The sequence below is a fragment of the Cornus florida genome, unplaced genomic scaffold (genome assembly GCF_030987335.1).
Source record: "Cornus florida cultivar Cherokee Brave unplaced genomic scaffold, ASM3098733v1 CherokeeBrave_3.0.0_Hap2_Chr06, whole genome shotgun sequence".
NCBI classification, from domain to species: Eukaryota; Viridiplantae; Streptophyta; class Magnoliopsida; order Cornales; family Cornaceae; genus Cornus; species Cornus florida.
Window position 1 is genome coordinate 44,102,928 of NW_026775576.1, and position 15,300 is coordinate 44,118,227.

General features: G+C 33.1%; 1 protein-coding gene across 5 annotated transcripts; it reads left to right on the top strand.

Annotated features, from left to right (window-relative positions):
* Positions 1 to 1,722: 1,722 nt before the first annotated feature.
* LOC132311394 (pentatricopeptide repeat-containing protein At5g04780, mitochondrial-like) lies at positions 1,723 to 8,711 on the top strand. Of its 5 annotated transcripts, none has more exons than XR_009482955.1 (3): positions 1,723 to 4,982; positions 7,333 to 7,632; positions 7,772 to 8,711. XR_009482955.1 is itself a non-coding variant. In XM_059809291.1 (1 exon), exon 1 carries the CDS (start codon positions 1,968 to 1,970, stop codon positions 4,782 to 4,784), a length of 2,817 nt encoding a protein of 938 aa, XP_059665274.1. In that variant the 5' UTR covers positions 1,723 to 1,967; the 3' UTR covers positions 4,785 to 5,108. The 5 variants fall into 5 exon arrangements, 1 of the variants encoding a protein (XP_059665274.1); XR_009482957.1 differs by having other exon boundaries at positions 1,723 to 3,337; positions 3,419 to 4,982; positions 7,333 to 8,711; XR_009482954.1 differs by having other exon boundaries at positions 7,333 to 8,711.
* The last annotated feature ends 6,589 nt before the right edge of the window (positions 8,712 to 15,300 follow it).

A 15,300-nucleotide genomic window follows, 5' to 3' on the forward strand; every position in this document is an offset into this window, starting at 1 on the left:
GGGGACTAACATTTGATTGCTCCATATTTTACTATATTGAATCTTGTTTTATTGCTTGTATAAGTTATCATGTGTATATATGAAAGTTGCAACAACATGTTTCAAAGTTAAAGGAAAGAAATTATTTAAAGAACATATTTGATTTTAGGAGAATAATTTTTAGTATTTATGAATAAGTGTTTGGAGGGCATTTTTGAATTTCGACCTAAACAGTAGTTATTGATGCATATGTAATTATTTTACTTAATTCAACCAAAGTGAAAAATAAACTTTTAAAATAAATTAGTTTGTTATTTAAGGGCCCTAACTCTATGCAAGTGTAGTTTTCCCTCTACCAATTACGCCACTTAGGAATGTCCATTAAATGTAATTAAATTACAAAAAGTATTGGATAATACTTATCTACTCAGTGAGTATATATTACTTTCTAGATTTTGTAATTGCAGATTATGTGTGCATTTGTGATTGGACCATATCGGTGGTTAGTAAGGATGACCTACTCACTGAGTAAGTAAGTATTGTCCATACATTTTGTAATTTAATTACATTAAATGAACATTCCTAAGTAATCTTAAATGATAGAGAGTCTAACTCCTGAGCAAGTATGCCTGTGTTCGAGCCCTTAGAGAGTACTCTCATGTAAATCAACCAAATTTTTAACTTAGAGGCTGATGAAATTATGTAAACTTTGTAAGAATACCATTTCAAAAGATAGAATAGGAGGAAGACAGTGTAGCGTTCCACAATCCTATCCCAAATGGAATTAATCTCTGTTAGCAATACAGCACTCCCAAAGCTATTTTGTTTTTGCTTTTTTTATTTAAATGTGATATAGTTATAAGTAGTTCCAATTTTTGAGATCAACTTGTTTCTTGTCTACTTTCAAGATCAATTTAATTGTTCCTTGTTTGGATAAGCTGTCTTGTTGGCCTCCACCTTCAAGATTATCCCCCAAACGCTGGTACAGTGTTTGCTTGCACTCAAAAGAAAGGCAAAGGATCATTGAAGTGGATTGGTGTTGTAAACCACCAACATATGTCTGTGATTGTTATTTGAATAAATAGCAAATCTATCCCAAGCAAGGGAGAAGGTGATTGAAATCAAGACACAACTTGCAAGCATGGGCTGCATATATATATGTATATATATATATATATATATTTCTTGGCAAAGTAAAGGGAGGGAGACTCGAACACGATATACCTGCTCGGAATTAGATAATGTTTCCTTCTGTTGGGCTTGGGCCATGACACATTTCGTTTACCCTGTCGGGCTAGGATTTATTCCTAGTGATGGCCTAGATTATTTCTTGCTTTTTTGGGCTTTGGACTTGTTTCCCAGGAAATTTTGGTGGGCTTCTCTTTCGGCCTTAACTCCCTAAAAAAATACTTGTTTATTCTCATAATCTCAATGCATTGCTTGAATTCCCCAAAAAAAATTCAGCCAATCAGTCAATTTAAGCCGTTTTGAGAACACTCGTACAAACACCAACCATTGCATGGAGTGAGTGTTTTAGGGTCGTGCTCAAATATGTGATCGATGGTATTGTAAACCATCTTCAAATGATCCAATCCAATTGGAGCAGCAAATTTTGTTATATCTTTGCGGTCGTGAATAAAAGAAGGGGAATCAAAATGACGTATCGTTTTGCAAAGAGTTCTAACATGAGTATAAATTAACGTCATGACATCAAGAATATTATTAATATTATGATTATATCAACATTTACTCATAAAAATAAGTCATCCCTCCCCATTCTGAAAAGCTTCTGTGGCCAAAAAAAAAATGTCTAAGTTTTATTTTAAAATTACTATTTTGGCCCCTTCCAAATAATAGTTTCCGGGTCTATCCTGCCTATCAGTGCACCACAGCTGGTACAAATAAAAGAAGAGGAGGAAAAAAAGTGACTGTCACTCAGACCATATCTCATCTTCAGTTAATTACCGCCAAATTTGAACGACCTCTCAATGGAGGTACCTGTGTCCTTAAACCTCCAAAACCTTCCACTCTTACCCAGACAAAGCCTAAACAAAGACTCAAAACACTGGAATTCAATCATCAAACACCATACAAAACTGAAAGATGATCATGCAATCCTCAATACACATACCCAAATGGAAGCTTTGGGCATTTCACCTGATAATTCCGTTTTGCCTCTCGTCCTCAAGGCGTGTGGACGGCTACAAGCCATCGAGAAAGGAAAGAGAATACATAACGATATTTGCAATACGGATTTGATCAATGATGTTCGAGTTCGGACTGCTCTTGTTGATTTTTACTGCAAATGTGGGTTTCACGAAATTGCCCGTTATCTGTTCGATGAAATGAACGAGAGAGATGTTGTTTCATGGAATGCTATGATATCTGGGTATGTGGGTTGCTCTCTCTACGAAGAGGCAATAGGGTTATTTTTTAAAATGCAGCAGGAGAAGTTGAAACCAAACTCGGTTACTGCGGTGACACTGCTTTCAGCATGTGGGGAGCTATTGGAAATGGGGCTTGGGAAAGAGATACATGGATTTTGTTTGAGGAATGGATTATTTGATTCGAATCCCCATGTGGGTACTGCTTTGATTGGATTCTATATGAGGTTTGATGTGAGGACTTCTAGTCTTGTGTTTGAAATGATGGGTTTGAGGAACACTGTGAGTTGGAATGCAATGGTTTCTGGGTATTTTGATGAGGGTGATTCCTTGAAAACTTTAAAGCTTTTTCGGCAGATGATCATGGACGGAGTTAAATTTGATTCCATTACAATGTTGGTTGTTATACAGGCTTGTACAGAACTTGGATTTCTTAAATTGGGCATGCAAGTTCATCAACTGGTAATCAAATTTGATTTTCACAAAGATCTATACATAGCAAATTCGTTGGTGAATATGTATGGGAAGAACGGAAGTTTAGAATCTGCACTTGATCTATTTGAATCCATCCCTACCAGAGATGTTGCTTTGTGGAATTCTATGATATCTGTCTTTGTTGAAATTGGCTCACATGAGGAAGCAATGAGTTTGTTTACCAGAATGCGATTGGAAGGCACTCAAGAAAATGAAAGAACTATTCTTATTTTATTGTCTTTATGTGCTGACTCAGCTGATGGTTTGAGAAATGGTGAAAGCTTACACGCTCTTGTAATTAAAAGTGGGATGGAGAGGATCACATCTGTTGGAAATTCATTATTAAATTTGTACACACAGCTTAATTGTGTTGAAGATTCCTTAAAGGTTTATAATGAGATCAGAGATCCGGATGCTATCTCATGGAACACTTTGATATTGGCATTGGCGCATAGCAAATTAAAAGGTCAAGCATGGGAACTCTTTCGGCAGATGCAAGAGTCAGATACCAAACCTAACGCTTATACAATAATTTCTATTCTTGCAGTTTGTGAAAATGAAACTTTTCTTAATATTGGCAGGTCCATCCATGGTTATTTGATAAAACATGGAATTGAAATCAAACCGTCACTGAACACCGCTCTCACAGAGATGTATATGAACTGCAAAGATGAAGCAACAGCTGTGAATTTATTTGAGAGTTGTACTGACAGGGATTTGATTTCATGGAATGCTCTGATCACTAGTTATATTAAAAACAGTCAATCCCACAAAGCCATGTTACTTTTTCGCTGTATGATATCAGAAGTAGAACCCAACTCCACTACAATCATAAATCTTCTCTCATCATGTACTCATCTAGCCAATCTTCCTCAGGGCCGATGCTTACATGCTTACACCATACGGAGGGAATCCTCATGGGGTTTTGATTTGTCTCTTGCAAATGCCTTTATAACTATGTATGCAAGATGTGGTAGTATGCAATACGCGGAAAAGATCTTCAAAACGTTACCAAGGAAAAATATTGTCACATGGAATGCCATGATTGCTGGCTATGGTATGCATGGACGTGGTTTTGATGCTATGATTGCCTTCTCACAAATGTTAGAAGGTGGTTTCAAACCAAATGGAATAACTTTTGTGTCTGCTTTATCAGCTTGCAGCCATTCTGGTTTGATACAGGAGGGCCTGCAGCTTTTCCACTCCATGGTTCAGGATTTTTCCATAGCCCCTGAACTTGTGCACTATTCTTGTGTTGTTGATCTTCTGGGGCGTGGAGGGTGCATTGATGAAGCCAGGAAGTTCATTAATTCGATGCCCATTGAACCAGATGTATCAGTTTGGAGAGCATTGCTCGGTGCTTGCCGAGTTTTCTCTGAAACTAAACTAGCTAAAGGCATCTTTGAAAAGCTCATTGAATTAGAACCAACAAATGCAGGAAATTATGTTTTGTTGTCTAATATCTACGCTGCAGCAGGTCTTTGGTCTGAGGTCAGAAAATTAAGAATCCTGCTTGAAGAGAAGGGTTTGAAAAAGCCTGCAGGAAGAAGTTGGATGATTGTCAAAAATGAGGTTCACTGTTTTACTGCTGGAGATAAATCACACCCTCAATCGGACAAAATTTATGCAAAATTAAGTTCATTGTTGCCTTCAATTAAAAAAACTGGATATGTTCCCGATCTTCATTGTGTTCTTCATGATGAAGAGGATGATAAGAAAATTAAGAGGCTCTTCAGCCACAGTGAGAAGCTTGCTATTGCATTTGGACTGATCAGCGTTAGTGGTGGGAACCCAATCTTGATCACCAAGAACCTAAGGGTTTGCGGCGACTGCCATGAATTTAGTAAATGTGTCTCTAAATTTTCTGGGAGGGAAATAGTGATCAGGGACAGAAGCCGTTACCATCATTTTATTAATGGTGTCTGCTCATGCAAGGATTATTGGTGAGGCCTAAGGAAAAGCTCAGAAAATTCCAGTGTTTGGAGGGTCGATATTTATTGGTATGCTTCCGGATGAGGAAAAAATTTGCAAAGTGTGGAATGACCATTGAATATCAATATGGGAACACTGGAAGAGAGAGTCCAACAATCATCCTGGAACACTTTTGAAGTCACCAGCTCTGAACTGGAATACTTATTAACTACTGTAAGCACACATTATAAGAAGTATATACCCCCACTGCAACAAATTCTTCAAAGTTTTTAAAGATTGTTGAATCATACTTTAGTTTCCAGTAATCATCTGCACACTACGTTTTTTCATGTTTGATTACATCTAAGATGTCAAATTTTTGCAAGTTATTTATTGGATGTTGAAGTTGTGGGTTCTTGTAGATGATCAGACGAAATGAAGATATTACACATAAGGAGAGAAATTAAGTTGACTAGACTAAGAAGACAAGGCTAACTCATTGGAGGGAATAGGGCGGGCAAAGTCACTAGAGACTCCTCAGGGTCAAAGCCTTTGATATAGGTGAAGTTAAGGATGAGACGAATGAGGCATGCTACCCTCAAATAAAAGGACAATGTGTAGTTTGTCCTAGGTTCACGAATGAGTAAATTCTTGGCTAGTCTTCTGAGGTAAGGGTCTATTTATAGTTAGATAGCATGGCAGTCTTGCCAGGTCATAGTATGTACCTCTACCATGGACTATGAGATGCCTGCAGATGCGTTAGGCTATCTAATTGAGACGTGTTATGGGTGGCATTATGCGCTATAAGTAAAGAAAACTTTGGCTACAGATGGATGTTGTGTGACCAGCTTCTTCATTGCAGTCCAATGGAATTTCTTACATGTCGGAGCAGTTCCTTGGACAATATATGGTCATATATGGCTGACGTAGTTTATCGTAGAATTGCCATGTCATAAAGAATTACATCATCTAGGAGTAATATCTCTCTCCGTTACAACCAAGTCGAGATGTGTGTACAGTGTAGACCTCGAAGTGAGGTTACCTTAATGAATTCTAGACTTCATCCACCGAGCAAATATCCGTGGAAACCCAGTGGACCGTGCCATGTCCTTGTAACTCAAAGTGGGCTATGACGGTATCTGCACAACAGCAGGTTATGCCATATCCGCATACCTCAAGGTGGGCTATGACGATAGCTGCTCACAAGCAATAGACGCCCCTTAGTGCTGGTACCAACTCAGATAGTGCATAAGGTGTATCCGGATGTTGGTATTCTTAAATCTTCAAAGATGTCAGTGAAAAAGATAACGAGGTTTATCCATATTGAGTAGGTCCTCGTAATTTAAGTACCGGCTGTGAGGATTAACAATAGTGACCATGTCCTCGCAAATAGATGTGTGTCAGAAAAGCTTGGTCCCCGTTTAAGATCACAAATGCCTTCTGAGAAACTGCAGTCAGACTTGCATAAATGAGAAGGTTGGGGATTGCAGTCAGGGCAGTATACAATTGAGTCCCATTGGAGAACAAAAGTCCATGAATTGAAGTAAAAGCAGAAGTAATACTCACCTTGCATGAGCAGTTCCAAAGACGAGGTAAAAAACAACCATGTCGAGATTATCATTAGGCAAATCCAATAAGTTAAGACATTAGTCATTTTGATATGGACAAGTAACTGACATGGGAATGAACAAGGTTTCATGAGATGAGAACAAGAAGCATCAAGGTGACTCCTCTTTTACAATACCTTCACCATTAACATCACCATTGAGGCCTAAAAAATATGCCACAAGGTGGGAATAACACAATGCCGTTGAGACTCTCACATCAATACCACGTATCAGTATGAAGTATGCACCTGATACTGACATGTGCGTCATTTACCCACAGAAGTATTACAAAATAATTTCAGAATAGTAATTTGTTTCCTTCTCCAATAACATGCATGGATTTTCCCCCTGAAATGTAATCTTCAAGTTTGTTTTTTTTTTTTTAATACATAAAATTGTTTACGACCTTCTTGTCTAAATTTTCAGTACCATTCAAATTCGCAAAATATTATCATGAACAGTTCCATGATTCCAAATTTCCCCTGGCACAATAATCTGGGAATCCAATCTGCAAAAAGCTGCTGCTATTCTTATTTCATTCTAGATGGCTCTTCAAATTTCATGCAGTTAGATGCATTTTAACATTAGAATTGAGTGATATTAATATTTTTTTCCTAGTAATAGGTTTATATATTTGAATTTGAGATTTGTTTAAATTTATACAGAGAACTTATGATAGAAATCAGAGCAATCACTTTTATAATAAATCGAGACTTGAGTTCTGTTTCCAGAGTTGTAGTTCTTCGTTCCTCTCTCTTGCTGTATCTGCTACTTATTTGCTATATTTACCGTCTGTGATCTCTGCTATATTTCTTCCTTTCTTTCCTTCTTTTGTCCCTCTTTTTATTTTATTTTTTTCATTTGCTTTTTGGTTCTTTATAATGGAAATTGGTTTAAATTTAGTTGAACAATATGGCTCTTCTTGTGAATGTTGCATCATTTTTACAATTATCTGATGCCAACTTGAACTCTTGCAGGATTTTCTGGGAGGCACAACTAGTTTCACTATGCTTCAAATTTGAGTTGTGAAGGAATTTTTTGGGCCTAAAACACTAAACTTCTCTTCTTTTTCTTTCAGATAATTGGCTATAAATTTCTGTGATCTCTGTTCACTCCAGTTGTTTCTTTTTTATGAATGTGGTTCTTAGGCTGCAAATTTCACTGTGCACATAGTCCCGTTTGTTTCAAGTGTGGTCGCGTGTTTGGTCAAACAACTTCTAATATGGCAAGAGACAATTGGCAATCTGGACATGGTGGTGCAATGGTTTCAACACTAGGTACGAACTCATTCATCCGTTCTTGATGAGATTCATTGGCTTGTGCAGTGCATATACAATTCAAGTATTACCCTTGTTTATGTAAGATCAATATCGCCATTATGAAGAATGGACCTATTGGTCAATTTGTCATTTTCAGGCAAACTTTATAAAAAATGCATGATTTCAAATAAATAAAGAAGAAACGTTTGGGAAGACGCACGCACACATACAGGTTTGAACACACCACTTTGACTGAATAAAATTGTAACTTGTTTTCAATATGATGTTGGCAGTTGGAATAAGAAGTTTTTTCTTTTTCTTTTTGAAAAAAATAAATAAATAAAATAAATAAATAAATTTATTTATTCCTACAATTACAGGTTAGTGAAAAGGTTGGACTTTTCTGCTACGTAGTTATATGGGAAGTTTTGGGCTGTTTAAATTGCAACTCAAGCATTTATCTGAAGCTGCATAGGGCAAACATGCACATTTGTGCTTGTGTATGAAGATTGGAGAAAGAGAGATTCTCCAAAAAAAAAAAAAAAAAATTTGGTTAACAATTTTTTAAAAAATGTTCTTTGAAAGCGAGTCAAAAAGATTTCTGAAGTTGTATTTCATTTCCAGAATTTTTGTTTTTCAGATAATTGAATCAAACCTACCCTAAGTATTTCCAAGTCTAGTCATAAAGGGGGAACAAATATTTTTTGTGGAAATTTGCTGTCAAGATACAATTTCATGCATGACAGTTCAAATATTATTCTTGAATTCATTATTATGTGTGGACAAAATTATCTAATAGATGTAACCTTGGTCGGTTTGAAATCAAGCTTTAGTAGACTCAAGGCTAAAAAAAATCCAAATGATAACAAATCATGTATCATTGTCATTATTATATTTTCTGAAGACCTAGTCAAAGCATAAGATGGGAAATTATGTAGATTCACAATCCAAAGATTGTTTAGTAGTTTACTCGTCAACAGTGAGTAATTTATACCTATATGTTTGAAAATGGTTGTTATATAAATGCAAAACAAACTTCTCATCAGTTGCTATCTTTCATTTGACAGTCTCTGTCTCCCACCTTTAACACAGTTAACTATGGCTTCTTCTTTCACATGTCTTACTCAAGCTTAATAATGATCTTTTCTTTTTAGGCTTGTTTGGTTTCCATAAAATAGAAAATAAATGTGTGAATATTAAAGTATAATGTTTTCTGTTTTATGCTTCTTGTGACACATCCTTTTCTATTTAACAAGTAAATGGTGCCTATTTGTCTACATTGCAGTCTTCTTAAGAAGTATTCCCTTCTGCTTATATTTTGAAACTTGTTTTGTGGCTTAGTCCCAAATGTGCATTATCAGTATCTTCTTTTTAGGATATATTTTGTGATCCCATGCCCATGGGATCGCTTTTGAATATACATGTATGTGTATGTCTCTCTCTCTCTCTCTCTCTCTCTCTATATATATATATATGTGATTTCTTTTGGTTGAATTCACACACACATTTGTTCTATTGGTAACGGAAATTTCAACCATCCAATGGAAGGAAGAAGAACTTGGGTGGTATTTGCTGATGACTCCAATAATAAATAAAAAAAATCTCTATATACATGTGATAAAATAATTGTTTTTAGTTGAAGTCACAGCACAGAACTTCAAAGTGATCAAATGCTTGGTCAAATAACTTCTTAAACAGACTCATACATCCGCAATGTCCCTATGAAAAGTTGAACCCTCGACCTTCTCTTTTAGAAGGCGAGGAAATATACATCCACAATGCCCCTATGGGATTTTGAACCCTAGGCCTTCTCTTTTGAAAGGCGAGGAAGTACCATTAGGCTATGCTAAACTTGAACCCTCGACCTTCTCCTTTGGAAGGAGAGGAAGTACCATTAGGCTATGCTACCTTTGGTATATGGCAAGTGTAACGGGTAGGCGATTGCCTATTTATACAAAAGCTCAAGTTGTTAGGTAATACTGCATACCCACCCATTTATACCCAATCACTTTTTCATCTGGATCCGATGTGGGACAAATGACTCCTCGTAACATTCTCCCTCACCCGAACTCGTAACGCCCTCGTTGCGGTCGGGCCACCATGCCTACCCGGGGTGGCTCACCCGGACGCCTTTCGGGGCGGGCGCTTGGCATGACACCAGATCAAAGATTGTATCTGGCTCTGATACCAACTGTAATAGGTGGGCGTTTGTCCATTTACCCAAAAGTGTAAGTTGTTGGATAATACTGTATTCTCACCCATTAATATCTAATCACTTTCTCATCCGGATCCAATGTGAGACAAATGACCCCTTGTAGCAGCAAGATATATACAATAGGCAATCTGGGCATGGTGGTGCAATGGCTCTGACACCAGGTATGAACTCATTCATGTGTTCTTGATGAGATTTATTGGCTTGTTCAATGCATATACAATTCAATAATTACCCTTGTTTACATAAGATCAATATTTGCCATTGTGAAGAGTTTAGGCAAACTTTGTAAAAAGTGCATGATATCTAATACTGATAGGGAAAGAAACATTTGGGAAAATGCAACAAACACATGCAGGTTTCAACGAACCACTATTGACGAAATAAAATTTTAACTTATTTTCAATATAATGTTTGTAAATGAGAAGTTATTTCCTTTTTTAAGTATATATTTCCTACAATTTTAGCTTAGTGACAAGGTGGGGCTTTTCTACAAGGGGTTATCTGGGCAGTTTTGGGCTTGTTATATGGCAACGCAGGCATTTCTCTGAAATATATATATGTGCATGCATAGGATATGGATACGTCGACACGTTAGATTCTAAAAAAAAATTGACATAAAACTAATATCTATATCCTAAGAGTTAGTCCAACATACTCCAGTCGGTGCAGTTATGCAATTATTGCAATTTTTGTTATATCGTATGGGTTACTATTACACTACTTTATCATTACGATTATGTTTTTATTCTATACAACAAGTATCATTATATGATTCACTTATGACAATGTGATCTTAAAGGGAAAGTTGGACACTTTAAACTTTGTTAAAGGGAAAGTTGGACACTTTAAACCGTGTTCATATTATTCATAAGATCACCTGGCTTCTCAAGATGTATTTGTGATGTATGACTTGGGGGGATGAGTCCGGCTAAGTGTTGAAAACTATCGCCCAAGTGTTAGTCAGGAAGTGTCATAGAGTATGTACAAAATAATAAATTTTATTTTAAATTATGAACACCTACATGAAGTGTTGGACGAATTCTTGGCTTCAAATAATTAAATAAAGCCTGCCCTGACTATTTCCAAGTCTAGTCATAAAAATCAGACGTATGTCTGTTTATTTATTTTTTTTTTTTTTATTTTTTTTTTTTCAAGATAAAAAAATTCATGCATGACAGTTAAAAATATTTTTCTTCAAGACATTATTATGAGTAGACTAAATAATTTGATTGATGTTACCTTGGTCGGTTTGAAATCAATCTTTAGTACACTCAAAAGGATTAAAAAATCCAAATCATGCATCATTGTCAATATTTTATTTTTCTGAAGACCTTGTCAGAGCATGAGATGGGAAATTATGTAAACTAACAATCAAAAACTATGTCATCCATGATTTCATGGTCTGATGAAGAAAAAATAGTTCTATTTTATTCTTGCAATTGCTTTGAAATTTAAGTAATTAAATATTGGCTAATGCTTGATCCATTCATTGATGACTCTAGAAGCAACATAGTTTAGTAGTTTACTCTTCAGCAGTGAGTAATTTATACGGAAAAATAAAATAAAAAATAAAAAAACTCCTGAACTATTACTCTTTTGTATATCACTTTTCTGAATTAAAAATTATCTCCCTAAATTATTAATTTATTGTAATTAAAAATAAACTCATCACAAAAAATTATTTTACTATTTCTTATTAAAATTGTCATTTCTTATTAAATTATTTTTTATTATATTTTCTCTTATTCAAAAATTATTTATAACATTTACCTTAATTTTATAATTAGTATCAATTTATCATAAAATATAAAATAATAAATAGATTAGTAGTTACCATTTTCTAAAATGATTAACTTATTATACTCACTTTACAAAAATTTAGTAAAAAAACATTTCATAAAATTGAAAATAATAAATAGATTAGTAGTTACCATTTTCTAAAAAGATTAACTTATTATAATAAAACTTATTATACTCACTTTACAAAAAATTAGTAAAAAAAAAAAAAAATACATTCTTTTTCATACAACATTAATGAAAATTTTAATAAATTATGTAAATAAAAAATATCTTATTTTTTATGCAATATTATCATAAAAAATTAAGAAATTACTTAAATTATTTCTATTTTTCTACTTAAGATTTTTATTTAAATAATTAATTTTAAAATTAAAGGCAAAATTATGCAAATTTAATGAAGAATATTTAATCAAATTAAAATAAATTTTTTTCATTATTTATTTCAACAAGAAAAATAGATCTAGTGTAATTCAATAAGAAAGAGTACTATGATCATTTAATGAAAAATAGTCACGGCATTGGGGCATTTGTAACTAAATGTGATAGTGAAGAGAGTTTTATGCGCAAACGACAATGGTGCATTTGTAACTAAATGTGCTAGTGAAGAGAGTTTGATGCGCAAAAAATATACTTCTGTGATATTATTTACAAATTTGAGGGGTTTTCTCCGTTTTTTTTTTTTTTTTATTATGTACTTTACCCTAATCTATACCTATATGTTTGAAAATGGTGGTTATTTAAATCCAAAAGAAACTTCTTATCAGTTGTTATCTTTCACTTGACAGTCTCTGTCTCCCACCTTCATCACAGTTAACTATGGTTTATTCCTTCTCTTGTCTTCTTACTCAAGCTTAATTATGATCTTTTTCTTTTTAGGCTTGTTTGATTTGCATAAAATATATATATATATATATATATATCAAGATAAAGTATAATGTTTTCTGTTTTTTTGCTTCTGGTAACATCCTTGTCTATTTAACAAGTAAATGGAGCATATTTGCGTATATTGCAGTCTTCTTAAGAAGTATTCCCTTGTGCTTATATTTGAAGCTTGTTTTGTTTCCTAGTTCCAAATGTGCATTAATGATGCATTATCAGTGATTCAGAATCCTCTTTTTAGGGCATATTTTGTGATCATGGCATGCGAATTGGTCCCATAGCTTTTGAACATATATATACATACATATATATGTATATATGTGGGTTTGTTTTTTCTTTTTTTTTAAGTGAATTCACACACACTAATTTGCCCCATTGAAAATCCGAACCTTTGATCTTCAACATTTTAGGGAGAATATTGGGCTAAGCCGTTGGTGGTCATTTTACCTGGACTCGGGTACGTGGATTGGGTACAAGGCATTAGATGTGTCAAATCTCAGAAATAAAAAAATAAAAAAAAAAAGAGGGTGAAAATTGCTAAATATTTATATTATTTAATATTTTTACTTTATTTTCTAAAGTAAAATAATGTATTTATGTAAATATTAGCATTTTACCCATTTTAAAACAATACTCCCTCCATCTCAAAATAAGTATCATACTTTTATTTTTTATCTGTTCCACCACTTTCCTTTTTCAAACAATGTGTTTCACATCTTTACATATATGTCCTTTGAGTTTAAAATTTCAAACTTAAATATTCAAAACTTAAAAAGGCAAGTTAGTAATTTTCTCGACAGACAATGCATGTCTCATATGTTCCTTTAAAAATGATTACTCCCCATAAGCGATATTTAAATTGAAACGAATGAAGTAATATAATAAAATTAAATAATTTGACATTTTTTTTTTTTTCCTTCTTATGCCTATGTTCAATTAAGAGTGTCACACTTATTATGTCGAAAGAGTAATCAAACACAGGTACGAGGCAATATAGGACATGCCCCCTCGAAATTTCTCTTCCCCTTGTATACTTATATGTTTCTTTAGACAATAATTTCTTAAATTATTGTATTATTATATTATATATATATATATATATATATATATATATAATTTATTAATTTACTCATTCCAAAAATATCAATCTCTCTGTACATATCTATCCATGTTTTATTTCTATATATACTCCACAAACACTAAGACACACACAGACGATATTCGCATTTCACTTTTTTTCAATTATATCCCATTTATCTTTTTTTTAAAAGGAAATGACAAAAAGGTTTTTGAATTCATTAATGCACCATCTCTTAATTTCTAATGTCATAACTACCATTTATACAGCTTTAACTTTTTTTACTTTCTTTATTATTATTTTTTCTAAAATTCTCTCAAAGAAAATAATTAATTCCATACAGATAATTTTATTTTTTGCAATATAATTTATTCCATAGTGGCTTTTTTTGTACAATCAAAAGAGATATTTATTCAACAAAATTAACTTTTTTCAATCCTATCAAAAATGTAATTTTGTTTTTTTTATAATTTTTTATGGGTCTTGTCAAAATAAATAATTTATTCAATAAAAATAAATATATATGTATTGTTTATCTTATCAAAAGAGATAATTTATTCAAAAGAAATAATTTTTAATAGTTAATTTTTATTTTTTTAGTCCGGTAAAAAGAGACCATTTATTCAATATAATAATTTTTTTTGGTCTCAGTTTTTTTTTTTCGGTTGTCAAAAGAGACCTAAATTATTAAAGATTAGAGATAAGAAGAGGAAATATAAAAGGACAATTGTGTCATTTAAAAAGTAATAATTATTTATTTATAAAGTTAAAATTAGAATTACTAATTTCATAAAAAATTATAGTGAAAATATTAAAAAGTAAAATGTAAATATCGTCTCTCTAAATTATTATATAAATATATATTTAGTGTTTAATGTGATTTCTAGTGATAGATAGGGAATTATTAATACTACCGTCGTCCCATTTTAATTATCTCTTCGGAACCGGAGTCATTAATACGGAGTAAAAAACAACTGTCTATGTCGGCCATAAAATAATTGTTTTTCTGACAAATGAATGAGCAGTGAAATGACTTTACTTCCCTCAAAAATTATTGCTGTATTGCCTGTAAGCATCATTATGGATGCAGCAGCACTGCAGCATGCAGCACTTATCAAGCTTTCACACAGCTTTGGAAATGTATAAACTAAACATTTCTAACAGCTGTGATGAGTCCCTGACTTCATATTCTGATAATAATTTCTTGTACTTTTATTTTGAAAAGTGAGAGTTAATTATATTCCCTCTAAAATGTAATCTTTAAGCTCTGTTGTACGGTGACGGAAAATCCCCTTAATTTTTAAAATAAAAAATAAAAAATAAAAAATTCTTTAAAATTACTCAGGATTAGGAAATTTAGGAATAAAACTGACATGCTAAATTAATGTTTTTTTTCCCTCCTTGATTTACCTAATATTTCCTTTTTTTATTCCCATTGCTGATGTGGCCAACAAACAAGAAAAAATATATTCTTTTGCATTGTCCTTTTCTTTTGCATATGTATTCCATGTACTTGAACATTGCTCTATTGTTCATTGCTTGACTAAAAAGTTGTATTGTTCCATACAACCACTAATAATAATTACAATAATAAAAAGTTGTATTATGAAAGCACCTTGGTCTTTCTTCTACTAAATTTCAAAACTGACTTCCAAACAGGGACTTTTTTGTTGTTTTCATATTTGTTCTTAGCTCAATACATGTAACATCAATG

What these genes read in the sequence shown, in the direction of transcription:
- LOC132311394 (XM_059809291.1), top strand. Translation starts at nt 1,968, where the DNA reads ATGGAGGTACCTGTGTCCTTAAACCTCCAAAACCTTCCACTCTTACCC.